The sequence below is a fragment of the Gouania willdenowi genome, chromosome 1 (assembly GCF_900634775.1).
Source record: "Gouania willdenowi chromosome 1, fGouWil2.1, whole genome shotgun sequence".
Taxonomy (NCBI): Eukaryota; Metazoa; Chordata; class Actinopteri; order Blenniiformes; family Gobiesocidae; genus Gouania; species Gouania willdenowi.
Window position 1 is genome coordinate 24,456,061 of NC_041044.1, and position 27,431 is coordinate 24,483,491.

The 27,431-nt window shown below is 38.9% G+C and overlaps 1 protein-coding gene across 1 annotated transcript; it reads right to left on the reverse strand.

The window, feature by feature from the left end:
- Positions 1-3,561: 3,561 nt before the first annotated feature.
- On the reverse strand, positions 3,562-25,605 carry LOC114469434 (myosin-9-like). The gene is made up of 43 exons (XM_028456952.1): positions 25,443-25,605; positions 21,453-21,640; positions 21,134-21,274; positions 20,869-21,025; positions 20,513-20,540; positions 20,144-20,237; positions 19,831-19,851; positions 19,040-19,132; positions 18,162-18,225; positions 17,817-17,915; positions 17,435-17,578; positions 17,044-17,139; positions 16,879-16,955; positions 16,565-16,759; positions 15,677-15,850; positions 15,302-15,475; positions 14,621-14,735; positions 14,332-14,522; positions 13,910-14,031; positions 13,613-13,682; positions 13,375-13,535; positions 13,159-13,267; positions 12,748-12,879; positions 11,343-11,549; positions 11,121-11,258; positions 10,892-11,015; positions 10,653-10,824; positions 10,176-10,388; positions 9,852-9,996; positions 9,564-9,770; positions 9,393-9,497; positions 8,945-9,097; positions 8,558-8,806; positions 8,091-8,303; positions 7,796-8,008; positions 7,558-7,719; positions 6,793-6,921; positions 6,224-6,312; positions 6,008-6,131; positions 5,644-5,852; positions 5,340-5,448; positions 5,081-5,253; positions 3,562-4,393 (listed from the first exon to the last, which is right to left on the reverse strand). The coding sequence occupies exons 2-43, from the start codon at positions 21,633-21,635 to the stop codon at positions 4,282-4,284; spliced, it is 5,886 nt and encodes a 1,961-aa protein (XP_028312753.1). The 5' UTR covers positions 21,636-21,640; positions 25,443-25,605; the 3' UTR covers positions 3,562-4,281.
- Between the last annotated feature and the right edge of the window lie 1,826 nt (positions 25,606-27,431).

Sequence of the window (27,431 nt, forward strand, 5' to 3'; positions counted from 1 at the left end):
CTACGGTGGCCTCTGAGGGCCAGTTGTGACCGGCCTTAGTTACTGGTTTTAGGAACGTCCTCTCCACTGTGTTTGTGGTCCACTCACCACACAAACACTTTATAGCATATGTTGACTCACAGATTATGTAAAACAAGTAGTGCTTTTAATATTGCATTTTTAATCATTCAGAATTTTACTTATACTGAAGAAACTCTGTGATTAGTTAAAGTGACAGTGGAAAAGCAGTTATTAACCCCTGGTCTAAAATCATACAAGCTTTAAATACAACTATGGAGGGGATCAGTGACGTGCCGTGACCACTAGGGTTGGGTAGGCACTGCCTACCTTGCCTACCCTGACGGCACGTCACTGGAGGGGATCAGGGTATAAGCTTCACCGTCTAAATTCACTTGTGTGGAGCTCAGGGTGAGTAGATAAAGCTTGTTGCTTACAAAGTGGTCTTCTACAATGGAATCTGCTCTTCCCGTTAGTGGAGCAGATAACAAAAAAAAATGTTCATTTTATGATACAAGCATGACATTTGGCAGACTGATTTATTTTGTATTAGACTAGGACAAAACAATGCAAGCCACTTGAAATTCCAATATGGCGGCCATGTTGACTATGCGGTCAATGGTTATTTTTATATAACCAAAAAATGCTCAGATCGGGCCAAACAAGGTCCCAGCGGAAAGGTCTGGTCCGCCCGAGTCCGAATATGTGCATCCCCCCGGGTAGAGTCAGGACTGCGCCCGCTAGAGGCGAAACACTCAATCGCCTCAAAGAACTTGGGAAAAATCCAAAAATGCTCGGATCTGGTCAAACGAGGTGTCAGCAGAAAGGTCTGGTCCTCCCGAGGCCACGGAAGTTTGGTGTTTTCCTGCACCAGGGGTAACCTCGGAGAAGTATGGGAGCAACTTTGATCCGAGTCCGAATATGTGCATCCCTCCTGGGCAGAGTTAGAACTGTCCCCGCTAGAGGCAAAACACTCAATCGCGGGGCAAAAAATTGCTATTGCTATTTTGTAAAAAAAATGTGGCACCAGCAGACGTGTTTTATTCCCCTGAGTCTAAATATGTGGTTTGTTTTTGGCTAGAGGCTGAATTGGAGGAAGTTTGGCGTTTTCCTGCACTAGGGTTAGGGTTAGGGTCAATGGGGGAAAGCAGTATCAACATTTTTGATGGCTAGCACTTTTTTTCTCATAACATGACCTACAAAGCACACACACGTCAAATTGCAAGCTTGTATCATCAACTGAAAGATCCTGGCCCAAAATGTGGGATGTCCAATGACAGCAGGTGCTGTTGCCTTCAGGTAAATGTGGTGCAAGTTTATCCAATAATGAAAGTACAAGTTGCAATAAACTATGAATAGCACTGATCAGGGTACAGTTTATAAAGGTATAGATATAGGATTGTTTTGCTCTATTATAGTAAGTCCCGTGATGATTATATCTGTATATTTCTATCCTAACATGTTCAAATAAGGCAAATATCCAATTCTGGATTAATTTAAGGTGTACAGCTCTACTTCAGAGGAATCTAATCCTAAACCTACAGAATTATTTTAATCCTCTCGTCATTACACTCGACTTCAATCACGGAACTCTGCAAGTCTTAAAACGAATGCTCCTGGTGCCTCTAGGTATTCTTTTTATGTGCATAGACTGATTATAGAGGACGAGGGGAGTCAAATTATGAATACAATTCTAGAACCAATACTTGCTTTAAGGAGAAATCACTTGGGTTATCTTGAGTGTTTTTATTTTGTCTTTTTTTTAATGCCTTAACTATGTCACTCTTTTGAGGGTGTCCTGGATTTTGTTCCAGATCTGTAGTTTGAACATAATTATGGGTGGAACTGCCTCAACTAGATTTGCATTTCCTAAAGAGAATGAAAAAAGGAAATCACCTATAATAAGTGTTTTATTATATGTTTTATAATTCTTACTATTATTGTATTAGTAATAAACACTAAAAAATATGGTAAAATTACTATTGCTTGAATGATCTTTTGTTTTTGTCTCGTGTATTTGGATTGTGTGCTGGAGTTTTCGTGGGAAAGTAATAATTTATTAACCTTGCCAACTCAAGTTAAATGGAGGGCTACACATCAATCTAGCTCTTGCCAGGTTAATAATTTATCTGTAAAAATAAAATGTAAGCTTGCTTACGTTTATGTCACTTAACGCAGCAGCAGAAAGTGGTAGATGGGCTAATGAAACTCTGCAAACGCAATGAAAATATTCAAAATGTCATTAAAATGCATGGGGGAAAAAAAGGATAGCAAGAATTGAAAAGAAATACATGAGCAAATACAGAAGAATAAAGGGCACAGAAATGGATACATTATCTGAAAAAACAGGACAGCAGTGCATAGAAAGATAATGGTGAGTTAGATGGACCATGTAAAGCCAAATAGATGAGCAAAGCCAAAGAAAAGCATTATGATGAGTAAAGGAGTCATCAACTTGAGGCTGAGAAAGAAGACGTGCAAATAGATGGAAGAGAAGGACAAAGTCTATTAAAAGGTGAAAAGGAGTTTCCAATTGGACATCAAGAATCTGAGTGAGGAATTCAAGCGATACAAGTCAACAGCTGCCAACCAACAGCCTGCCCAGGAATTAGACAAACTGTATTAAGAACCTGGAGTCTAATTTTCAGAGGACTGTCATTTATGAGGAGGGACTGAAGTGCATAGTTAGGTTAAGGTGTGTTTGAGGAAGGAGCAGCACACAGATCTGGATTGTCTTGGGTTTTCTTTAGGAATGCTGGAATTTTCCTCAATCCAACTAAAACTAGACTATAACTGAAATAGTCCTGATGACTAAATTTTGACTAAAACTAAATTTAATTTTAGTCAAGACTATGACAAACTAAATCAAAATTAGTACCATCACTTTCAAATCAACATTGAAATTTTTGTCACCTCTTGCTTTGGTTAGTTTAACTTATTTAAATTCACACTGTTGGTGACAAAGGAAGGAACCACATTTTACAATACAGCAAAATAACATTAATGTGACTTAAGTTGGTAAATATAAATAAGCGTTGCAGGGTAGCTAAAGCTTTTGTAATATAAATGGATGCATGATAATGAGCGCATTTTCATTATATTGAAATTGATGCAATACTATTTGAATGCATTCATTTTCAGTGCCATGAGATCACGGTTGTATTCGGTGCTTTAGTAAAACATTCTTAAATTAGTTAATTTTAATATTAGTCATTTATCAAGATTTAAATTAAAACATTATATATGGTTCACACAAAGATTTCGGGTTGAAATATATGTACTTCTGATACCAACCTCATGAGGGCACTATAATCCAGTCGCAACCAGAGTTGAGCTGCCACTTAAAACGTTGTTGTTGGCAGTTAAATGAAGTTTTGTTTTAATGCTTTACTTGATTTAAAAAACTAAAAAAAAAAAAACTAGGTAAAGACAAATTACTTCAAAAGCCAGACAGGCAAGTTCCTTGACAAATCTCTACAACTGACATAAATATGGTAAAAATAGAAAAATGTAGACAACTGGAGAAGATTGACGAACTAAAGCAGTAGTGATTTATACAAAAAGTGCTTTTAACATGTCTTTATTGAGTAATGCTTTTTATAAAATACAGAAATCCTGGAGATGACACTGTTGACAATGACGAGTAGTTCTTTAATAGAGAAGAAATATTCTAAAAAAGGGTGGATTTATTGAGATTAATGTGATTAGCAGACCATTTATAATGTGCTGCACAGAAAAACACTGAGCAATTACCGTACATGACCCACCACCCACACAGTGTGAAATAAGTGATACTTAACCCTTAATGAATATACATTCATACCAATACTTTGACCCCATGGTGAAGTATGTCATCTAGAAAAAGAACAGGAAAATACAAAGTGCACATTTTGGATATGTTGGCATTGTGAATATTCAGCTGAGGTAATGAGAGTGAGCGAAAACATTTATACAACTTTACACCAACACCAGAAAAGGGTGAAAACTGTTTAACTGCAATAAAATGTTGAGATGAAAAAATGCTGCATGCAAAAATTGTGTGAAATTACGGTTTTGTTTCTGGCATAAGTGCACAGCGTCAAAACAAAGCATCTGATACAAGATGTAATCATGTAGAAAAATAGACCAAGACAACACTGCTCCTTGTATGTGTGATTTGGCCTGAATAGAGACATGCTGCAGGAAAGCAAAGATCAAAATACAAGTAATTGACCTTTCGCATGGCTAAAGCACTAAATGTTTACATGTTGATCATCTAAAATAATTGCCCCTCTGCTCTTCCTTTCACTCAGCTGCAGGCTCCGGCTCTGTGTCAACCGACACATCAGCGTCATCCTCACTCTCAAGGCCGCTGCGGTTTAGGCTGCGTTTGAAGGTATAAGGCATGTTTCCAGTCCTGAAACAAAAAGGTGTTTCAGCCGAAGAAAAGTTCAGAGGATTCCCACATTTGGTTCCTTTTATGCTGATTGTGTGCACAAAGAATATCCACAGGGTTGGGGTAAATTAAAATTTTCAGTTACAATTAGTTTTTCCAATTACAATTATTTATCTTCAGAAAGTTAATCACAATTAAGTTTTCAATTACTGAGCCTGAAATATGACAACATTCCTAAATCAGCTGTAAAATACACTAAAAACACATATCGTATTTATTTCCTAAATATTGTTTACCTTGTTAAGGCTTCCTAATCCATTAAAATATAGGTTTTATTATTTGTGGTATGGACATCTGAGCCTTCTTGTGTCAGTATACCCAAAGATTTATTTATTTATTTATTTTTATTTTTTAATGGTAAAATGTGGGAAATCTTGATTAAAACATTTGAATAATGTTAACTATACATGTGTAGAACTATACATAGAACTGTAACATGGTTCAACAGTTTTTAGAGAATTTTCATGGCAATTACAAAGTCAATGTTCTAAACTCAATTACGACAGCAACAGATTTTTAAAATGACAATTATAATTACGCCATAATTGCAACAAATTATGAATTACAATTATAATTGACCCCAACCCTGGTTATTCAACTGCCTCATACACCAACACATTACACTGGTGATTCAAATGAGTGTTCTACCTGAGCCTGCTCTTCAGTGTGCTGACTTCACGGTTCATGGCGTCTGCAGACTCGCTAGCATCATCCAGCTCCCTCTGCAGCTTCCTGCGGTAGGCATTGGCTCTAGTCAGCTCCTCCTCAGTCTCCTCCAGCTGACGCTTCAGCTGACGCATCCGGCTATTGGTTTTGTCCGCCTGCAGAGATGTTTAAACATGAGAACACATGGCCAAGCATCACTGTAGGGCTCAGTAATGAATGAAACCCAAGTGCAAAGGTGCACCTGATCCTTGTACTGCTCAGTGTTTCTTCTCTCATCTTCAACTTGAAGCATCACTTCTTTCAGCTTCTTCTCGGTACGTCTGGCCAGCCTGGAGGCCTGCTGACGTTCCCTGAAACCATGAACAATAGAAATAATGGAATCATAAATGTATCATTTTCTGAAAATGAAAAGAAATGATACATGTTTAGGCAAGGTTTGTAAAACTACTAGAAAAATCACAATGAGCCACACAAAATCTAAAAAGGCTTAGGATAACGTTTCACATGTCCATTCACATCTAATGAAAAGTATTCAATCAGCTCACTTGGACTCAATGTCAAGCTGCTCCTCCAGCTGAGCGATCTTAGCCTCCAGGGTGGTGATGGCGGACTTGCATTTTGACTTGATGGTTCCCTCAAGCTCCATCTGTTTTAACTTCAGCTCCTTGTTCTGGCGTTCTAGTTGTGAACGAGTTCCATCAAGTTGCTGTGAGTTGTTGCGCTCTATGGATAGCTCTGAGGCCAGCTGCTCAGTCTAATGCCACACAAAACAACTTAGTTCATGGCTGAATGAAATGAATCAGTTTGTTTTTTTTTCCTGATCAACTTGGTAAAGCTTGACTAAACTAGCTTCTTTTTTTAAAAGAGGAAACATCTCCAAGAAAACTAAATAGCTATTGTTTCCCTTACCTGTAGTGTGGTCCTCTTCAAACGATCATTAACCATCTCAGTGTTGAGCTGCTCCTCTTCCAGCTCCTCCTCCAGTTGGGTGATACGAGCCTCCAGCCTCCTCTTCTCATCTGTCAGCTGAGTGCTGCAAACAAGGCGACACGAGGGAGAACAGAGTACAGACACTTAGCAAAAATTATTGTAGCGAAGAAAATTCTGTGTGCTTTGGTTTTTTACTTCTTGACGTTGCTGCTGTTGAGCTCATCCTGCAATTCGTCCCTCTCGGTCTGAACTTGTCTCTTGAGTCTCTCTGCACTGGCCAAATCCTAAGGTGGGGGTGAAATGATTAGGCTTTTTCCAAAAAGGCTGATTAGTTTTAAAGATTAGGCCATGTACAATGCATTCTCCTCGTGCATTGTAGAACATTTCAGGGGATTTTAAAGTTACGTTACAGCTTCAAATTCTACAATTAAGACATTATTCAGAGCATACGTGTAATAAAAAATACTCAGCACATGACTTACCACAGACCTGTGATTGAGCAAATATAACTAATGTCAATATTTACCATTTATTTTAAGCTATTAGTTTCATGTTTATTCAATAGGCTACATTTGCTCACTTCCAATAGAAGAGTGTTCAAACAGAGGTTAAGACCATGCAGCTTGTTTTAAATGTTATTGAAGATATTCTCTAGACGATGGATTCCTTGAAAATAACTGCTGACCACGTTGGTTGGTTGGTGTTTTTACAGTTTTCCTTCACCTCCTAACTATTAGCCATGCTGGTGGACGTTTCTCTGTTACCTCCTGGTGGTGTAGGATATCAGCTTCCAAAGCTTTGAGCTTCCTCTCCGTCTCTTTGGCTCCATTAACTGCTTCATCTCTGGACAGACGGAGCTCATCCAGCTCTCTCATTTGCTCCTTCATCTGGGCCTACAGCACAAACATGCATACATCAGTGCTGGAGTTAGGACACCCAATTTCCTCCATGCTCGGTACTGATTTAGGGTATCAGTTTAATACTGCACCAATATACGCGTGCTCATTTAAGTTCACCGATACCCATTGCATCCAACGGCTTTGAATGGTGGCATTGGCCGTGAGGGGTCAGTTCTGTAGTCAAAAAATTATTATTTTTTTTTTAAATTTAATATATATAATAAAATCAGTCTTCAAATTTATTGCATGTTTCTCTATAGTTTTTTGTGTTTGTGGTGCAAGTATCAGTAGCCAGAATTGGCAAGTACACACCCAAGTAATGCTATTGTATCGGTTTGGAAAAAAGTACCATAACAAACTAAAGGATTAAAAACCATTTGTGGCACTAAAGAGTGTTGTGCATTCTGTAACATTATAGTTCCAACAGTTAAAGCATGTCACTTACTACCAATTCATTTTCACTGATAGAATGTTTACAAATTGTGTAAATGACGTCCCATTACAGCCTCTTCAGCTTCATTATTCTTCTTTCATATCCAATAATGTGCTCACAAGTATTAGTGCTAAAAATTTGTTATGACAAACTTTTCAGGTGAAGAATAGAATAGTGTAAAGAGTCATGCATTTCACCTGAAGTTTCTTCAGCTGTTTTAGAGCCTCATCCCGCCCCTTGTTAGCTGCATCGATTTGAGCTTCGAGCTCTCCCAGGTCCATCTCCAGTTTCTTCTTGGAGGAAAGGGCTCCACTGCGTTGTCTGCGTTCTTCCTCCAGCTCGACCTCCATCTCACGCACCTGATTGGAGTGAAATGTCACCCATTTAGCTTTGCGGAGAAAAAAATAATGCTTTTTTTAAGAAGTGATCCCATACCTGCTTGACAAGTTGTTTTCTCCTCTCCTCTCCCTGCTCGTCTCTGGCCTGTAGGTCTCGGTCAAACTGGGCCTTCATGGCCTGCATGTTGACTTCCAGACGCAGTTTGGCATCCTCGGTGGCCTGTAGCTCATCTTCCAGCTCTTCCAGCTGAACTCTCATCTCTTCTAGCTGTTGATCCATAGCACGTTTTGACCTCTCCAGCTCATGAACCTGCAGATCGGGATTTACAGAGTGAATCCTGTGCTGAGCGATCATCTGTGCCGATCAAGCCCTTTAAAAGTGGTTTTCTCACGCTTTTGCCAACATCGTCCTTTGAGGACACCAAGTCCTCCATTTCAGCTTTCAGCATTTTGTTGGTTCGGTCCAACTCGTCCTTCAGGTCTATCATGGTCTCCAGTTCACGAGCCAGTGTGAGAGCTCTAGTGTCCTTCTCCCTGGCATCAGCCTCAGCTTTGTCACGCTCCTCAGCGTACTGAGTGGAGATGCTTTTCTCCTCTGCAAGCATCTGATAAGAAAGGAATCTAGTTTTACATTTTTCATTAACAAAACAAGACATTAGAATAAAAGGTTTACAATCTAACCCTCCTAAAAATGTCAGTACAAGTTGAAATTCAATAAAAATAAAACAGTTTGAAATATGTATTTTTGCTTCAGCTGTAATCAGTTCCAATTTAATTTGCTTTGGAACAAATATATCACATGACAAATTAAACATTCTTCAGCCAAATAACTCAGAATGTATCCATACAGTCCACCAACCTGATCAAACTTCTTCTGTTTTCTCTCCAGGTTTGAGACGATCTGTCTCAGGTGGTCCTGATCTACCAACATATCATCCAGCTCCTGCTGCAGGCGAGTCTTTGTCTTGTCCAGTTTGTCGTAGGCTGACGCCTTCTCCTCCAACTGCTGAGTGAAGTTGTCCAATTCCCTCTGGAGTTTTTTGCGGCTTTCCTCTGTCTCTTCCCGTGATAAGCACTCCTGGTCCACCATCTTCTTCTGCTCTGCTAGCTGGAGAGTGGAAGGTGAAGTTGCGGGAACAACATGTTACACAAATTATAGGGGGGGGGGGGGTCATATGTAAAGTGCTTGAAGAGTTAAATTGCAATTTTCACAGCAAGTTATGTAAAGAAGTGGTAAGCAACTGACCTGCATCTGCAGGGTGGAAAACTGCTTCTCCACATTCCTCTTGCCCTCTTCCTCGTCCTCCAGCATCTCCCGCAGGTTGTTCTGCTCGTCCTCCAACTGCCTCAGACGGCTGGACAGTGCTAGCTTCTGACGTGTCTCCTCTTGGAGCAGCTCCTGTAATTACAAATACATTTCGTGTTCAGGAAAGATGCATTACTAAACACAACTTTCAAATGAGAGAATATCACCAAATATAATATTAAACCTGTATAGAAAATTTCCAGACAATTTAATGGCTTTTAACCCTTTGATCAAAGATTAAATAAACTTATCAGTGGTTTTAGAAATCAAAGGTATGCTTTATGATTTAAATCTATAATGCGTAAAAAAGAAAGAATAGAAAATCAAACACTTTTTATGAAAGGGTAATGGAGAAAAGTAGTTGGATGTGTTGATCAAGTATCGTTACCTGTATATCCTGAAGCTGAGACTCAGCAGAAGAAAGGTCTTTGCTGGATTTGATGTTTTTTCCTTCTGCTTCACTCAGGAGGCTGTTGGCATTTTCTAACTCTTTCTATAAACAAGAGAAAGACCAACATTAACAGATTATAAACAACGGTCTTTGTGTCTTACTTCATACCTGCATCTTTGTGGTTTTCCCATCAAGTTCCTGTCTCTGTCGCTCACTTTCTTCAAGTTTAATCAACAGCTCTTGAAGCTGGGATTCAGCCTTCTTACGCCGGTGCTCAGAGTCAGACTTGCCTTTGGTCAGAGTATCCAGCTCAATCTGCAGCTCACTCAGCTGGCTCTCCAGAGCCTGCTTGGTTTTCTCCACTGACGCTTTATTCTGCAGGAATGATACAAGACAAAACATTCATATATATTTTTATTGTTCCCTTTAATATTGAAGATTCCTTCATTTCTTTACCCTTTTAGCCAGTTCTAGTTGTTCATTCATCTCATCAAAGGCCTGCTTGTGTTTTTGCTTCATGTCATCCACCTGCTCCTCATGAAAAATTGCCTCATCTTCAAGTGCCTTCTTTAGGTGTGCCACCTCAGTCTCACGCTTGGACCTGTATGGAGAAATAGTCTTATATCCATTGCGATGTCAGAAATCTTTAAATTGTCCCTTGCCTCGTGCGTGAGACAGTAGAGTTCCCTTTGGTACACTAGGGCTAATGTAGTCCCTTAAGTAACTGCAAGCAGCTGCTGTGGTCATTGTTGAACCCCAGTCTCCACAGACTGCTGTTACCTGAGCTCCTGCTGTGCTGCAGTTGAATCCAAAGTATCTTCCAACTCAGTCTTTAGGGCCTCTAGCTCCTCACCCAGATCCCTGCGATGTTTTTCAGCCTTGGAGCGAGCTTGCCTTTCAAGCTCCAAGTCCTCCTGAAGTTCAGAGATCTGAGCTTCCAGCTCCCGAATCTTCTTCTGGGCTGTGTTCTTAGCTGAGGACTCTTCCTCAATCCTGAAGTCAATGACCAAAGATGAAACCACAAGTTACTGTGAGAAGTTTATGGAGCAGTCCAGCACTTAAAGTAAAGTAAAACCTTTAGTATCGTGTAATAGTGGTCTAACTTTGTTCATGGAGAACCACAATCCCACATCCTTAGCTACACATCACATTTAGGTGTGGGTGAAGCAGAGCTAGCGCCAAACAAGCATGACCGTAGATTTGGAATTTGAGTAGGAAATATGGGGGTAAGATATTGAGCGCCATCCTTCCTCTAACCTGGCCAATGCAGCGAGGAGTTCCTCCTCCTTCTTGGCCAACTGTGCTCTTAATTCAGCGATCTGAGCCTGCAGGTCTGCTATCTGGTCATTCAGATCAGTTGAGTCACCATCAAGTTTACGGCGGATCTTCTCCAACTCCTGACGCAGTTTCTCCTCTTTTCTCAGGCGCTCTGGACACAAAGCATCCTGATTAGTAACTTCATAATGGATCATACAGACTTAGCAGGAGACAATTACCCTCCAAATCAGTTATCATGGCTTCATGTTTGTTCTTGAGTTTCTGCAAGCTTTTAGACTTCTCTTCCTCCTCAGTCAGGTTGGTGGTGAACTCGGAGATCCTCTCCTCCAGTTGTTTTTTCTCCTGAAGAGTTGTAAAAATATGATTTGGTTCAGTTTTATTAACTTCTCTGGGATACAGAACGTTCTCTCCTCTCAATAACGCCTTGTAAATAAAATGTCTTGAAACCTTGTTAAGCTTGGTGTTATGGTCGTCAAGCACCATAACATCCTCCTCTAGTTTCTTCAGCTTTGAGTCTGTGGTGACCTTCTCCATCTGAAGCTTTTGTCTGGCTGCCTCTTCTTCATCTAGCTGCTGCTCAAGCTCCTGCATTAAAACAAACAATTTAGAATAGTAACAGTCAGCAGTCAAACTGTTGATACTACGTGCTGTAATGGAGACTCAACTGACATTGATGTTCAGCTGCATCTTTTTTCTTTCCGTTAGCATCTGAGTGACACGGTCCTCCTCTTCTTCTAGGCGAGACTCCATGTCATGCAGGATCTCCTCCAGCTCCTGCTTTCTGGCTGCAATACGGGATCGCATCTCTTCAGCCTCAGCACACAGCTCTGCCTCGGCCTGGAGCTGCTCCTGAAGGGCCAACTTCTCAGAGGCCAGCTATTAGAAAGAAGCAAGTACTTTCAGGTTGATTTACAAAACTCAACTTATAAATTAGCTTTGCAATCTAGCTTAAGAGAGTATCCATTTTAAATTATGGTAGCAAGACTGACTTTAATAATCTGTTTAGCTGTGACTGACAATACAATGTTAATAACTTCAAATGTCCATTTAGAGGCCAGGCAGCATAAGATGCCAGAGCCTATTGTCTTATTCCAAGGAAATCATACTTCCCATGCACAAAATATAGTCACATTTTGCAAAAATCACAATAAAACAGGTGCTAAAGGTTTGTAACTGTCACCAAAATACAGCCTCAACACTGATGAAACTTATTGCAAAATCTTAAGTCCATTACTCAGGTTTTATAAGTTTTGGGGAAAATTTTACTCATTTAACACCAAACATGCACATCTTCAGACGTCATACACAAACTATTCACAGATTTTTGATTTATTAACTTTAGCCTGCAGTGCAAAATGTTTTACTGTAGATAGTATTGTAAACATACTTGCTAAATCAATTTTAAACATTTTTTCTCAAAAACACAGTACGTACTGTATTCTTTTTTCCATCTTGTCACACACTATTACCTGAGCCAAGGGCGACCGTGGCTCAGTTGGTTAAGGGGTCGCCTTCTGATTGAGAGGTTGTAGGTTCCAATCCTAAGGCTATACCTGTGTGTTCGAAGTGTCCATGAGTCAAACACTGAACTCTTAATTAAGTTGTTCCAAATGGTTGACTATAGCACCTTGCATGGGAGCTCAGTCTCATTGATGTGAGAATGAGTTGGTATTGTAAAGTGGTTTGGAACTACTGTACATAGCATTATTGAAATCAAATCTATTTACTCAGAATTTTAGTTTTTGCTTAAAATTTCCTGGCCTCAACCACAGTAGCTTTAATTAACATATTTCCCATTATAAAACAGTGCCTAAAAGCAGTGTTATGTTTAGGTAAAAAAAAAAAAAGAAAAAAAAAAGGAATGCCACAGTCATACACAGCAGTTTTGCTGCTGCTTCAATTTCATTTTAATGGAGATGAATTCAGTGCTAAAAAAAAAACTAGCTGAGGAAGAACTTTTTTGAAACCAGAAAGATTTTCACAGTTCTGAGCTTAAAACTGTTGGCCATTTTACAACGTAAAAAACTGTGTGGCTCAAAGCCAAGGTGGGGGTCTAGCTCCTCCTGTGTCGTACCTGCTGCTGCTTGGACTCGTACTCCTTTAGCTGCTGCTCAGTGTGAAGCTGTCTCTCCTTCACCTTAACTAGTTCTTCTTCCTTTGCCAGCATTTCCTCCTCCTGACGGGACACCTGCAACAACGGCTTCACCTTTGGAAGGAAAAACAAAACAAAATAATCTCACAGTTGAACTAACAAGGTCTAAGTTTCTTAGGTAATCTCTTAAATTTGTTAAGTCATTGAGTTTAGGAAAGAAAATTAAAAAAAATCCACAAATGGCGAAGAAACTTGGAGACCTCTTCGAAAAGAGAAAACATTTGTGTCCAAGTTCAGAGAAATATTTTGTTGTAAATTTTCATTTTCCAGCTAGACGGTATTAGGTTGAGCCCAGTAAGTGAAGTGGCTCCATCACAAAATCTCAGGAGTTACCTTTGTGAAAAGCCTCCACCATTGCCAGTTCCTGAGTTTGAGGTAAGCTGCACAGTTTCTCTGGATGACTTTCATTGCGGTCAGCTGCTGTTGTCTCTTGGCAAATGCTCTGATGTAGGAAATCAAACATCCTTGATTTTACTGAAGGATGGTCTCTGAGAGAAAACCACTTACATCTGAGGTCAGACTCAATATTGTGTAACCAATTGTTCATACTTGCGAGCAACGTATCCTCTGCACCATGCCTGGAAGCTGATGATCACATCAGTGATCTTCATGTCCCGTTCCTCCTCCAGGTGTGCCAGGACTCCAGCTCGGAAAAACACTTTACTTTGACCAATGCGATACAGGTTTGGATCCAGCTCCAGGGCGTTGATCTGGCACAGAACATGGTTTTAGAAAAGACTCCAGAACTAGTTTAATGAGTCCAACACCTTAACCTGAGTGTTCTCACCATGAGCACACAGGCCTGTTTTCCATCCATGAATCCCTTGGGAATTGCATTTGGAGTGAGGATTTCATATCTGATAAAGAGAAACGGAAATAGATCACTGGGAAACTGTCGATAAAAACATGCAGTAGGAGTAAACTTATTCGATTTGCACATATTTTACTGTGTGTTTCATTTCAGTCACTCATTGATGGGTATGTAAAGTAACAAATCTTAGTTTAGTGATGCCAGAGGAGAGGGAGTGTGACCACATTTACTCTTCAGGTAAAAATATTAAGTTAGAAATATCAAATCGGTCACCTCTGTCTGAACTCCTGGAAGACGATACGGTTGGGAAAACCTTGTCTGCAGATGCGAATTCCCTCCAACACTCCATTACATCTGAGCTGGTCCAAAACCAGGTGAGACTCTAGTTTACCAGCCTGGGGGAGGGAAACTAATTTAAAATATATATAATTTACCAAACCTTTGGGCAAGTTAGATACTCCTTTTGAAGGCAAATAGACCTAAGACACATGCCATGTATTGAATATGGCCTCATTGCTTCCTTCCAGACTGCACTATACTCATTACTCACAATCAATTTGATACATTTAGCTAATAACAGATTTCTGCCGGTTACCAGAAAAAACAAGTGCATAACAATGTTTCTTCAACATTTGTAATATAAAAGCTCACCAGGTTCAAATTTATCTACAGTAGAGGAATTGTCTGTATTGTACCTTTTTCTCGTGGTTGGGAATGATGCAGCGCACAAAGTTAGGGTTTGTGTTCCTAAGCGTGGCCATGAGGTTTCCCAGCTGCTCCTTGTACAGCTGTCCAACAGTGCGGAACATTCCTTTACGGGTTTTGAATGCACCGTGCATCGAGTCAGACATTCCTGCAACTTTGTCCAGGCCAACAATACGGTCCACTGCAGAGACATAACATTAACATTTCTCTATATCCAAATCAATTATCAGTTCACTAGTAACTAAACGTAATGCCTGCAAGTGTGTTTTCAGCACTTACTGTCCCTCCAAAGGTCAGCAGTGAACTTGTCAGTGGACTGATTGAGCAGAGAAGCCACACACTCATTCAGAGGATCCATATTCTTCAACAACCATTCATCAGCCTTGTAGTCCACCTGCAGAAAACGGGAAACTTAAATTGGGTTGCAGTCCTTATAGGTCCATCGCTTTAGAACAATTCTACTCAGCGGCTTTAGTTTAACTATCCTAAAGGTCATCCTATCTTGAATAAAATGAAAATCTGGTGCATTTGTAAAGGCTCTTCACCCACAGAAGAAACCCAAATGACCATGTGTTGCTCCAGATTCATTTTGTGCTTAATTTTCCATGCTGTGAGCAAAGGATGAAGTACATTCATCATTCTTTTATTAAACATTTAGGTTAATTGGTTGTGTTCACATGACATTACTGGCCCATTTAGTTGGCAAAAGGCGCTTTCAAAATGTTTTATCCTATGACTTTTTTTTGTCTCTCTTAATGCCGGAACAACACGCGGCTGGTGTTCCGGGACCTGATGATTTACAAATTAAGCACTGGTATACACACAGGTATATAGAGTATGTATTTTATATATTGCACTATTATTTGTTGCTTTCTTCTGTGTGTTATTGTTTGTCTAAAATGTTGCAATACTAGACTTTCTCTCTTGGGGATCGAAGTACATCTTTCTATCAGCTCTGACCTTGCCAGCATAGTGCATGATGCAGAAGTCTGCTTCATCCTTGAAGCTCTTAGGTTTCTGGAACTTGGGATGAGTTCCCTGCTCCTGAACCACTTTCTCTACAAAGCTCTTGTCCGTAGCTTTGGGGAACCAGCACTCTTCATCCAACAGAGCCAGGACTCCCGGAGGCCCCGCCTGTAAGTAAGCAAACAAGCCGTCAGCATGTGTCAGTTTGAGGCAGTCACGAGTTTGAGGCTTTATCTACACCATTCAACTTGTTCTGCAGCTTCTTCATGTTAAGAAAACAAGCCGTAACTTTTGCAAAAACACAAACAAGACAAATCAAATGCAGGATCACTGAATGAGGCCTGAATGGCAGAAACAAGGACATCTTACAGGCTTTTCAATGAGGTCGATGCAGGGCTGCAGGTCAAGGCCAAAATCAATGAAGCTCCACTCGATGCCTTCCCTCTGGTACTCTTCCTGCTCCAGGATGAACATGGTGTGGTTGAAGAGCTGCTGCAGCTTTTCGTTGGTGTAGTTTATGCACAGCTGCTCAAATGAGTTCAGCTAAGGAAGAAAAATTACATTTTTGATTATTCCAAAAATGATGTCCACTGACAAATCCTACAAAAACCAACCTACTCAAGCCTTTTAAACTGTAAAAGTGGTGCCATCTGTTCCATTTGCAACTGAAAGAGGTCACAAAGCTCTTTAAAGGAATAAATGAAATGAATAAAAAAATATCTGAGCAGAAAGACCAAGTCTATACATGGTGGCTGACATGACAAATGTATAAAAAACTTGAGTTTGAGTAGATTGTAGCAGTTCTTTGCTTGGTTTTACCAGGTAAGACTAAAACTAGGTAACCTGGTTTTATCAAATAAGAGGGCTGTTTTTTTGTAAAACAAGTGGAAAATTTGCCATGTCAATTCATTTCATTTGATGTGTATTTAAATATTTCTCTGCCAACACTGCAAATGAAATATTTTTGCAGAATAGTTATTACAAAAAGCATGCAAGCAGGCTAAGCTGATACTACAGTCAAAAGGAAAACAGTAGCAAACTTGATAAGAGCCACAAGAGTTGCTTGGGCAAATCCCATGGCCTTTAGCTTTAAAAGCTTAATGTTGTTTGTTACCAGTCCAAAATTTATCTGTAGCATCTCCTAATAATGTTAACTTCAACACCATTTATTGGCAAGATTCTCTTACCTACAGAGGAACCATTAGTTCACTATACATTTCATTCTATATTTCATGGTTTTAAAGCTAAATGCCTCACCTCAAAGATTTCAAAACCAGCTATGTCCAAGATGCCAATGAAGGAGGCGCCTTGTCTCTTTGTCTTGTCCAAAGCTTTATTTATTCTCATGACAAGCCAGCGAAACATCCTTTCGTAAGATGCTTTGGCCAAAGCCTCAACAGCAAACTCGGCCTGCTCCTGCGTCTGTGCCTTCTGGACATAGTCTCTGCCGACCTGTAAAACACACCAAGCAACAATGAAAAACTGCTCGTTTCCACAAAGAATCAAAAAATAAGGTGCGTGGAGGACTTCATCATTAATCCCGAACAATGCTACATGCATGATATGCACACCTTGATTCTTGGAGAGAGGATGGCTCGTGTGAAGTCGGTCACATTGACACTCAGCAGGTGACAGACTTTCTGAGCAGCTAAAGGTCAATATGAAAAGGTTGATAAATGCCATGAAGGAGGCACAAACAGTATAAGATGAGAAACATGTGATGGTGCACTGCTTACCAGTGTTGTCAGGCATGGAAGCCTGGTCAGAGTGTCGCTCCTTCTTGAAAGTCATGTTTCCCAACTGCAGCACTGCAGACACTACTTTCAATAAACCTGGGAAAGAGACATATACCATTACTGTATAGCAAACATTTATTCACACCAACACTACTTTAGAAAAAGTTAAGAAAAAAAAAGTCACATTTATGTTTAGTTCCCCTTTAAAATGATTGCACATCTGTATTAAACACTAGAAAAGTACAATTCCTTAATGTGAATTAATACCTATGTACATTTAGTTTTAAGATGGATAGATTCAAAGTAAACACCACTGAGTTTATTAGAAAGTTATCCTTAAAAAATGACAAACAATAACTAAACATTAATAAACCACTGAAATGTTAATTACCAATCCTCTCCTCATCTGGGATGCTCATGATCTTGAAGGCCTCCACAGTTTCAGTAAACATGTCTTTATCCTGCTGCCCAGGGATCGTCACATTTCCATTAGAGAGGAAACGGTATTTGCTATAATCCTCCAGACACAACTCAGCTGCAAAGGAAGGAGAAATTACATCATTTTCCAAATGCTTATTCTGTAAATAGTTTAATCAACAAATATAAAAACATGGCAGTAATGTGAGAAGTTTGCAATAAGACTATAGGCCAAGATAAAGAGTTGATTAGTCTTCAAACTGAAAGTATTGTGATCAACAAGCACGCTATCACACACTGCTTTCATTTAGAAGCTATTAGTGTCGTCTTAGTGTCGAGTTGGTTTGAGTGCTCACTCCGCAGCTTGTCTCCTGCTCCAGTCAGCATGTAGTAGAAAATGTGGAAACTCCTCTCCTCTTTGGCTTGTCTGACAGCTCGAGATTTCTCCAACAGATCTGGTATATTCTCATTAAAGATTTATTTATTTTTATTTTTTTTTTTAAATTGTCTTGATTAATGCATTTTACTTAACTAATATGATCTTGTGCATTAGAATAGAAAGCATACTTGTCCAAGAGGCCCTCTAAGGTCAGAAAATGCAGAAAAGCATTTCTTTAGCTTGTGTTCACTCAGGGACTGGATAGGAGGAGAGAACAATTCTCCATCTTAAAGTGTAAAGCTTATCATTTTGAAAAGGATACAAGTTTCGATGTTTGCTCCAACAATGTACCCATTCACATCAAAGTTGATCCTTATGAATTTTCCCTGGTGGAAAAAAAAAAAAAGGAAATAAACAAGCTGCATATAATCATAAAGACATGGTTCCTATCCTCTTTTTCTAAAAAAAAAAAAAAATAAATAAAAAAAAATCAGGGATATGACCTGAACAGAGGTTGGCTGCACCCCTGCATGTCCCAAATACCTCCCTGCTTCAAAAAAAAATCAAGCTGAAACTAGCAGCTCGTAACTTTTTCTGCAGGGAGACATAATCACATGTTATTGTGTTGGGGGATATTTAAAACATGCAAGTCTACAGCACAGATAGTTATCAACCATAGATCTAAACAATATGTTACAGAGCAAGACCAAACTAGTACAAGAGCATAGATTCATACTTTGCAACAAATTAAGCATAATCAATGCATAAAAGATACACCGATTAGAACAAACGCCTACCATAACTATCAGGGATTAAGGTGTATTTTGTGGCTTTTTATAGTCAACTGAAAAGCTACAGAAGGGCCAGTAAAAGGAAAAAAAAAGCGTAAACAACAAGTAAACTGCAGTTTGTTTTTGTGAACCTCTGAAAATAAACTTTTCCCTCATTCAGCATCTGATTACAGAAAAAAGTTACTAAAAGTAACACACTAAACCTCATTTGTGCCATTCATGTTTATCCAGTACATGGCAGAACTCACAAAGAAGTCATTGTGCATAGGAAGTTAAAGTCCAAAGGATTGTGTGTGAAACACAGGGGCTGTGAATGAATATGGGGATATCAGTGTAAAAGCCATCTACTGCTGACCTGCAGCTTTTACAATAAAAATTAAAAGAAAAAAGCTGCACCAAGATTTCTTACAAATCTTGATGAATTGTCGTTCTTGACAGTTTTTGCATTGCCAAAGGCCTCGAGGATGGGGTTTGCTTGTAGCAGCTGTTTCTCCAGCTCCCCCTGATAGAGAGAGGGAAAAGTGTCAAACGAGCATTTTAATGTAACAATAAGACGTTTCAAACAGGTGAAGCGAGATATCATGCACTTCTTCCCAGCGGCATAATTATTTATCCCATAATGGTTAGATCAGGCTTTTGTCGTCCAAAGGACAACCTCAGGAACTGTTACCACAGACACACTGATCATCAATCTTGACACATTCCACTGTACATTCCCGCAGAATTGCAAGCCCGCTCAAGCACAGCGGCAAAGCCGTCCCAGTTCATGCAGGCACATACAAGAGCAGGAAACCACAAGCAGGTTAGCCAATGAGCCCCTAAGGGAAAGGAGCAGTGCAATGTAACACATCCACAGCACTATGTAGACTACAATCTACAAACAGCTGTTGTGTGGAGTGAGATACTGTCACCTGATGCAGCCAAAAACAGTCATTGACTACCGTAAGTAAAAACTATAATAGGTAGAAGCATGTCTAACATCTTAAAGTATATGGGTGAACATAAAGTGATAAATGCCTCTAAATGAATTGATGAAACCCTTCTAAATAAACTCATACAATAATGCATTGTCACCCACTAATGTACATCAGTTACTTTAAAATGCTTATGGATGGTTGTGTACAAGTTTCCTACAATGCTCCGATAGACCAACATTTTATGTTAGTTAGGTATGAATAATACAGTCAGAGACACACTCACATGTGACAACACGACACTGCCCTGTGAGGAGAGGTGAAGGAAACAAATCAGTAAACAAACAGTGAAAACCTGGTGTCACTGATTAAAGACAGGATTCATGTTGTAACTTGTACAATAGCTTACATTTAATAAACACACAAACCCACACTGAGCTAAAAATTTCAAGTAAAGACTGGAGTGAGACACGTCAAGGCTTGAGACAGAACGCTCAGTGGACGCTACACCATGTACAGTAACATTACAGAAGAGTTCCTTAAACTGTAATAAGACAGAGTTTAATAGTCTGTTGATACGTTTCTCACAGTTTACTAACCTGGTCTTTCTTGGACTTGAAGGATGAGGCGACATGTGCAAGGTACTGAATGACTTTCTTTGTATTTTCAGTTTTTCCTGCTCCAGACTCTCCACTGCACACAGACCAGGAGAAGATTCAGAAACACTTTAAATGTTCTTACACAGTATGAGCAGCAAGGCTGCAATCCTTCTTTGTAAATGCCAACATTTTACTTCTTGAAATTATAATTACAGACTTTGACTTTTAATGTGAAGTGCAACAGTAGTATTTTTGCATTCAGCAACTCCTACATCAAATGCTTTCCAACGCCTGAAACAAGTGCAAACAGTTTCCGGGCCTTTTAATAAGACCAATCAAAAGGGAAAAAACAAAAACATGGAGACGTACGTGCAAAGGATAGACTGGTCCTCACGATCTGAGAAATAAAAGAAACAAAGTTCAGTAACATGCAGACAATGATATGAAACGTGAACAAACAAATAGCCTTCTCTAATGTACATTATAAGCTTTTACAGGCCCTGAAAACTCATGTGCAAGTGTTTGTGTGCTCAGAAAAACTAAACAGTACAGTCCTAGTTTTTGGGGAACAATTTCCTTCATATTTGAGATCTGTGCTCAAACAGCTGAATATAATGAATGTTTATCCTGCTTTGAAGAAGACACGCCTTAGTCAGGTGAGTGTGGAGCAGGAGCATGCAGCACCACCATTGTTGAATTATCTACAATCTTTTTTTTTACCGTACCCTGCATCATGCTCCTGTATGCCGTGTCGGTGATGGCGTAGATATGAGGGGGCATCTCATGTCTCTTCTTGCCCTTGTACATGTTGACGATCTCCTCAGTGTAGATAGGCAGGTATTTGTACGGGTTGATCACCACACAGAAAAGGCCAGAGTACGTCTGTGTGAGACATGAGCACACAAACAATAAGTTATCTATGAAATGAAAGTGAATATGGTCACTTAGCATGAGGACAAAATTAACAACAACATGGTCAGATAGACTCACATAGATGAGCCCAGAGTAGTATCTCTCCTTGAGGTTGTGGAGCACTGAAGCCTCGTTCAGGCAGGTGAGCTCAGCCATGTCCTCCACCTTATTGAATTTGGGTGGATTCATCTTCTGAATGTCATCCTTATTCACCTTCACCTGAAGGTTACAGACAATGGGCATACCAAGGTGGTTTACACATGCTTTAAAATATTTGTTTATGAAGTCAACAATAAACCAATCCCTGCAACTTTAAAACTACACTTTAGTAGTAAACTAAGCATTTAAAAAGAAAAGAATAAATGATTGAAACAGTAAATGTCTGACTGACTCTTACCTTTTTTCCAGAGTCCGTCAGTTCCACCACACACTCCTCTCCCTGCTCCTCCTTGATGGAGCCGGCCTCAAAGCCCATCTTCTCACTGGGAATCCATACCAGCTTCTTGGTAGCCCAGTCAGCCTGAGCCAGAGGGTTGTTTGAGCTGCGGTCCCCATACAGGAACTTGTCTGCATCAGTCATGGTTGCTTTGGGACAAAAATGACAACGGTATTAGGAGAGTATTTAAATGTTGAGTTTTAAACTGGATTATCAAACCTCCATCCAACATGTGGCTGTATCATTACAATCAGGCTCCCAACACACCTGAACCTAATAAATCTAATATCAGCTGTGAAGAAGTCTGAGCTTCTAATGATCAGGTGTGTTGAAACAAAGGGACAAACACGTGGTTTGATTCAGCATAGAATTAAACCACACGAGACTGGGCCTAAGCATTATCATCCAGCATATTATTGCCTCGACATCACAATATTAACACTTTTCAAAAGCAAACTTCTTGATGCAGATGCTTGTGCAGTAAAGCTTTGGCGGCCAGAATTCTAGGCCCAGCCATCATTTATTCAAAAGGTACAAATACACGTTTTTCTGAATAGAGTCTGGTGACTTGCAAATACCGACAATGCAACCAGCATTTTTGATGGTTCAAGTCTACCCTCAAATGCTGCATCTACAATAATATTTATCTTCTGATAACCTAAAGAGATTAAAATGTCACATACTTTACATTGAGGTTCAATAAACTAATAAATATTGATTTGAATCTAAGGTGAGGCAAAAGTGCCAAGACCACCATTTTCATTTGAATACATTATAAAAAGGTCTAACGGTCCTTTCTGTATTTTCACCAACATAAGCTTTAAATACAACTAATCACCCAAACATACAGTAAGTTCGGAAAGTTAAACTGCCTTATAAATATTACCCTAAAGACCAAAGTGAATCACTAACTTTTCATCTGAGTTTGATCAAAAACTTCACCTCCTCATCTGCCCATTTAGCCTGGAATCCATCCTCTCCTCGTATTATTCAATGTTTAATACAAGTGATTACAGGACACATGACGTTCTTTCTGTACGGCTGTGTTTTTTTGAACCGGGGAAGTGAGCAGAAACGGTGACATTACTACTACTATACCCACTTTCTTACAAAAAGTAAGGAAGTGGGTGTGGCTTATCACCAGGCTACCCATCTAGGTTTGCTGGCCCACATTCCTTCAACACCAACTCATTAAACAGAATTCCACAAATCCTTCTCATTACATACAGAACTGTCCAATAGAATCCCCCGATTTCCTCCAGATGCAACGTTACAGGGGAGCCGTTACACGCTGCATTGTCCAATTCAGACTAGCTGAAGCCTTGGGTGTTTAAATCTGTCCTGATGTAGATCTGTAGCTACAGAGGTGAAGGAATGTGGGAGCAAGTCTGGGCAGAGGGGTAGAAATGTCATTATCTCATGACCACACCCCAGACTAAACCTAAAAAATAAATGCCTGAAGATAGAAAAAATAAATTTAATTAATCATTCTGTTCTTGACGGCTGCTTCACATACAACGTCTGGACATGCTGGAATTGTGTTGATTGATGAGTCATCACTAATGGCTGTATAAATAAAAACAGAATATAATCTGAATTCAAATTCATATTGATGCATCAAAAGGTTACGTGGGCAGCTAAGTTAGCAGGTTCCCTCCCAAACCATTGTCCATCTAATGATATGACTGATTTAGGAACAATGGTGGCAGTCATCTCTTCTGCCAGATAGGAAGTTGCTGACAGTGCGGACCAAGTCCCCTCTTCACTTCTAATGTCAGCTTAAACACAGAACAATGGAAGCGTTTTTATAGGTTACATCATTGGTAATGGAATCATATAGAATGGGAAATACTGCGTCTACGTTGTTACATGATCACCTGAAACACAAATCAGGGTATGATCCACGCACGAGGAAGCACTTTGTTTTGCAGAGGCTTACGTCATAAAACTAAATCCAATTTAAAAAAAAATAAAAAATTAAAAAAATTTAAAAAAAAAAAAAAAAACACAGAAACCAGCAGAACAGAATCCGTTTCTTAATGCAGTGTTGATTGGTTTATTGGCCGTCAGTCACACCAACAGCACAAACACTGTCTGACATGCAGGTACAGGGACCTGAAGGTGAGTCATGTCATTTGACTGACACCAGTTCACCTTAGAGGGAAGGAAAAGGCTGGCTACAAATATAGAATTCAATAAAAATTAAAGAACTAACTAAAGTATGAAGCACTTTCCCACATTCAAATCACAGCCTTAAGGGCGCAAAACAGGATCTAATAGTGAAAAGTAGATTATTGGGTTATCACAGTGTAGCATTTCCAGTTTAGTGTATAAGCATTAATGGTATCTACTTGTCCTTGGCTTTTAGCAGAGTTTGTTTTAAAACTCAAACAAACCACAAACCCAAATTGATACGTTTAAAAAAAACATGCAAACTCTGCAAAAACTATCCATGAAAATACACAATCCTTACACAACAAAGTCTTTTACAGAATTACGTACATTTTCTCTTTATTTAGCGTTTACTCTTTTCACTTTTAATATTTCTCAAGCGTCTGTGACATAAGTAATTTCACCCTGGGATTAAAAAAAAAAAAAAAAGAAACTTCTGATTTTGAATACAAAACAAATTATTGTCACCATAAAATGTGGTTGATTACAAATCTACAATTTCATTTAGCAGACGCTTTTATCCAAATTGACATACAATGCAAGCAGTTACTGTTAAAGGATTTGCTCGACATCCCACAGTGACGACTCAGGTCGATTAGAATCCACTTCCTTTATGTTCAAGATGATTTATTGTTTAAGAGCATGTCATGTCCAAGCGAGGGATAAAGGGATCAGTGCACAAGGTGTCTCATGTGTTCCTCTTAAGTTCATTATGAGCTCAAGACGATGGAGGACATTTCTCCAGGCAGCTCAGAGGGTTCACCATGAGTGTACAAAACAACTTCAACAGACAGAAATATTGAACCTAACTGGTGACCTTCATGTGCGTGTGTCTTTGCTGTGTGATCCACTGGCATAACTTCCTCAGGAAGTTGCACAAATTCTGCGGCAGCACATTTCAACATTCGATCAGCACCTCTTACGGTTGACACTAAATTCAAAAGCATCGCCAGCCTTAGAAAACTGTTCAAATCCCGTCAGATCAACTTTCAATGTCTGCACAGACATGTCCAATCTTTGTCTCCTGCCTCCTCCGACACATTCCAACGCTCGGCTGCTTCGATCTCAGACAGATGAGGGAGAGACATGAGGTTACGCCAACATGTTTGGATCCTCTGTAGGTTTTAGGGTGGGGCAGGTCCAGATCATAAAAGTGTTTTCAACTGAACAAATACATAAAATGTAAAACAAAAGTTAGAAGAAAACTAATAGCCTACGGGCTTAAAAAAAATCTGCTTGAGTGAGGAGACAACACGGGTCATGTTAATACTGCTTAACAGATAAGATCTGTACAAACCCAAGGCTTTCTGGGTGTACTCAGGTCTATTCTGTAGCCTGGGGCTGAATGTGGCAGCAGGGTGTGTGCGTGCAGCCAGTCCATCAAATCAGGTAAAAAAAAAAAAAAAAAAGAAACCACAATCTCACAAAGAGCACCAGTGAAGGGAGCTGGGTTACAGATCTCAGATAAAGACTTAAAGGTTTGAAGGACAAGCTCGTTTTTCCAGTTTTCTCTGTGTGTGTTACACAGCTGATCAGTTTACATGTTAAACCCTCACAAACTTTATTAACACTGACTTTACGTCAATGTAAAACCTTGATTTCTTTGAGCTCCTCTTTACCTTGATAGAGTCAAACTTTCTACATTATAAAGTTGCTGCTGTGACTCTGGAGGATGAGTTTTAACGCTGACTGACCAGGTGTTCCTAGTTTACAGCCCAACTCTTTAATTAAAGCCTGCACTTTAAAGCTCACCACCAAGTCTTTATATTCACAACACACCTGTTTATCAGCTGCAGGCAGTGTCGGTGAGCTCAGCCTGTCCGGGTTTGCACCAGCAGCTCCTGCCTGGAGACCTTTGAGCCACAAAGCAGAAGCAGTAGAAGAATGAAAGTCGCAGCTCTTCCTCCTGTGCGCTGTCTCCTCAGCTGCCGCTCGCGCGCAATGCACAGCGCGCACCTCAGACACGCCCACCTTTAATTTTCTCAGGTGAGTCTCGGGCCACGCCCCCAATAATGCTGACCCCGTCCCCATTTACTGCTGCATTCAAGTGCATCACGTAAATCCCAGACTTCGACATTGATTGAAGCCAATAGGTGATCCATATGGAAGTGCCAATCTCATTTAAAATCCCACAACAACATTATTTACCATTTATAAACAAAGTACAGCATTATTTTATTTCAATGTAAAATACATATTTAGAAGGCTGAGGAACAGGGGAGTCAAACTCATTTAAATTCATGATCCACCAACATTTTAGATAGATATCAATTAGGTTTGACCAGTAAAACCTTTTCATATTAACTAACAAATAATGACAATTTGACTGTTTTCCCTTTGTTTGTGTGCAAGATTTATTAAATGTATATGAATTTATCCATTTAATTCAATTTAATTTATGTAGAGTATGGAGGTAGATTTGTGTCTTTATTATTTAATAAAACAAATATTTTACTTCAATTAAAAAAATATTTTCAATCAAAGAAAAAAAAAAAGTGTTCAAATGCAAAAACTATTTGAGACCCAAATAATTGCATTTGAACACTTTTTTTTTAATTTTTTTGATTGAATTCGTCTTTTTTGTATTTGGGCCATATTGTGGATAGTACAAAAAAACTAATCAGTCTTAAAGAATCAAGCAGCGGTCCAGCCCACTAGCTTTGATTCTGCTGGAAAATTACACTATGAAATAAAAAGGCCATTGTGGAAAAGGACATTATGAAATAAAAATTGACTTTGTAAATGTTTTCTTATTTTATAAAATCTTGGAAAACAAATAAAAAGTCATTATTTTAAAAACCACGACATTGTTAAAATAATCATTATGACGTAATTATAATAAGATAATAATCATTATTATATATTAAATAATAATAAAACATATTCCATAATAATATTACCTTATTTTACAATTTAATGGCCATATTATATATTTGTCTATTATTGATCAAAATTGTATCTATTTCAAAATGTTGTTTTTATTTATTTAATTCTGACTCTTTTGGGCTTCCATAGTACATTTGTGTCTTCATTATTCAATCAAAAAATAAAACATTTCAATCAAAATAAAATTTCAATCAAAAAAAGTTTGATTTAATACAAAAAAACAAACAAAAACATTTTCAATCAAAGAAAAAAAAGTGTTAAAAATGCAATTATTTGGGTCTGAAAATATTTATTTTTGATTTTAGTAAACATTTTTTTTTTATTGAATGATAAAAACACAGATCTACCTCCATAGCCAAGTAGACTATAATTATTTTGGAAAATCATCTTACTTTTTTGTTTTTTGTTTTTTCCTTTCTGCGACGTGATTGATTGTGAAGTTTCTGAAGTAAAAACAAACAAACAATCTGCATCAACATCCATGGATCCCAGCGGCTCTAAAAAGAAGCACAATATTAAATTTGTGTCTGGTATATTAAATAATGTAGTTTTCACCTTAACGACTAAAGACAAGTTGTCAAGGCCTAGAAACTCATTTACTTTTGTAGACTACATCATTTAAAGGTGACTGAACACACCATACTGTACACACCAAAGATGGAGTTATAAAGGAACAATATGAGTTATCATTCTGATTTATTAATATAACACATTTAGAAATAAAAATACAAAAATAAATAAATAAATGCAGTGCTTTAGTGCAGGCCAGGCACACCAAAGAAAGAGGATTTTCTGTCATCTGCAGTTCAGCTCTAGGCTTTGATTTTGTTCTTACTTTAACTAAAACAATTTGACCCCTAATGTAGTATTTACTTTTATATA

Bases quoted from the DNA above. Each gene is read 5' to 3' on its own strand.
- LOC114469434 (XM_028456952.1), bottom strand. From the start codon at position 21,635: ATGACTGATGCAGACAAGTTCCTGTATGGGGACCGCAGCTCAAACAAC. The intron at 13,536-13,612 runs GTGAGAACACTC...GTTCTGTGCCAG, and splicing joins AACAGGCCTGTGTGCTCATG to ATCAACGCCCTGGAGCTGGA. The intron at 11,259-11,342 runs GTCAGTTGAGTC...GTTTTAATGCAG, and splicing joins AGATGCAGCTGAACATCAAT to GAGCTTGAGCAGCAGCTAGA.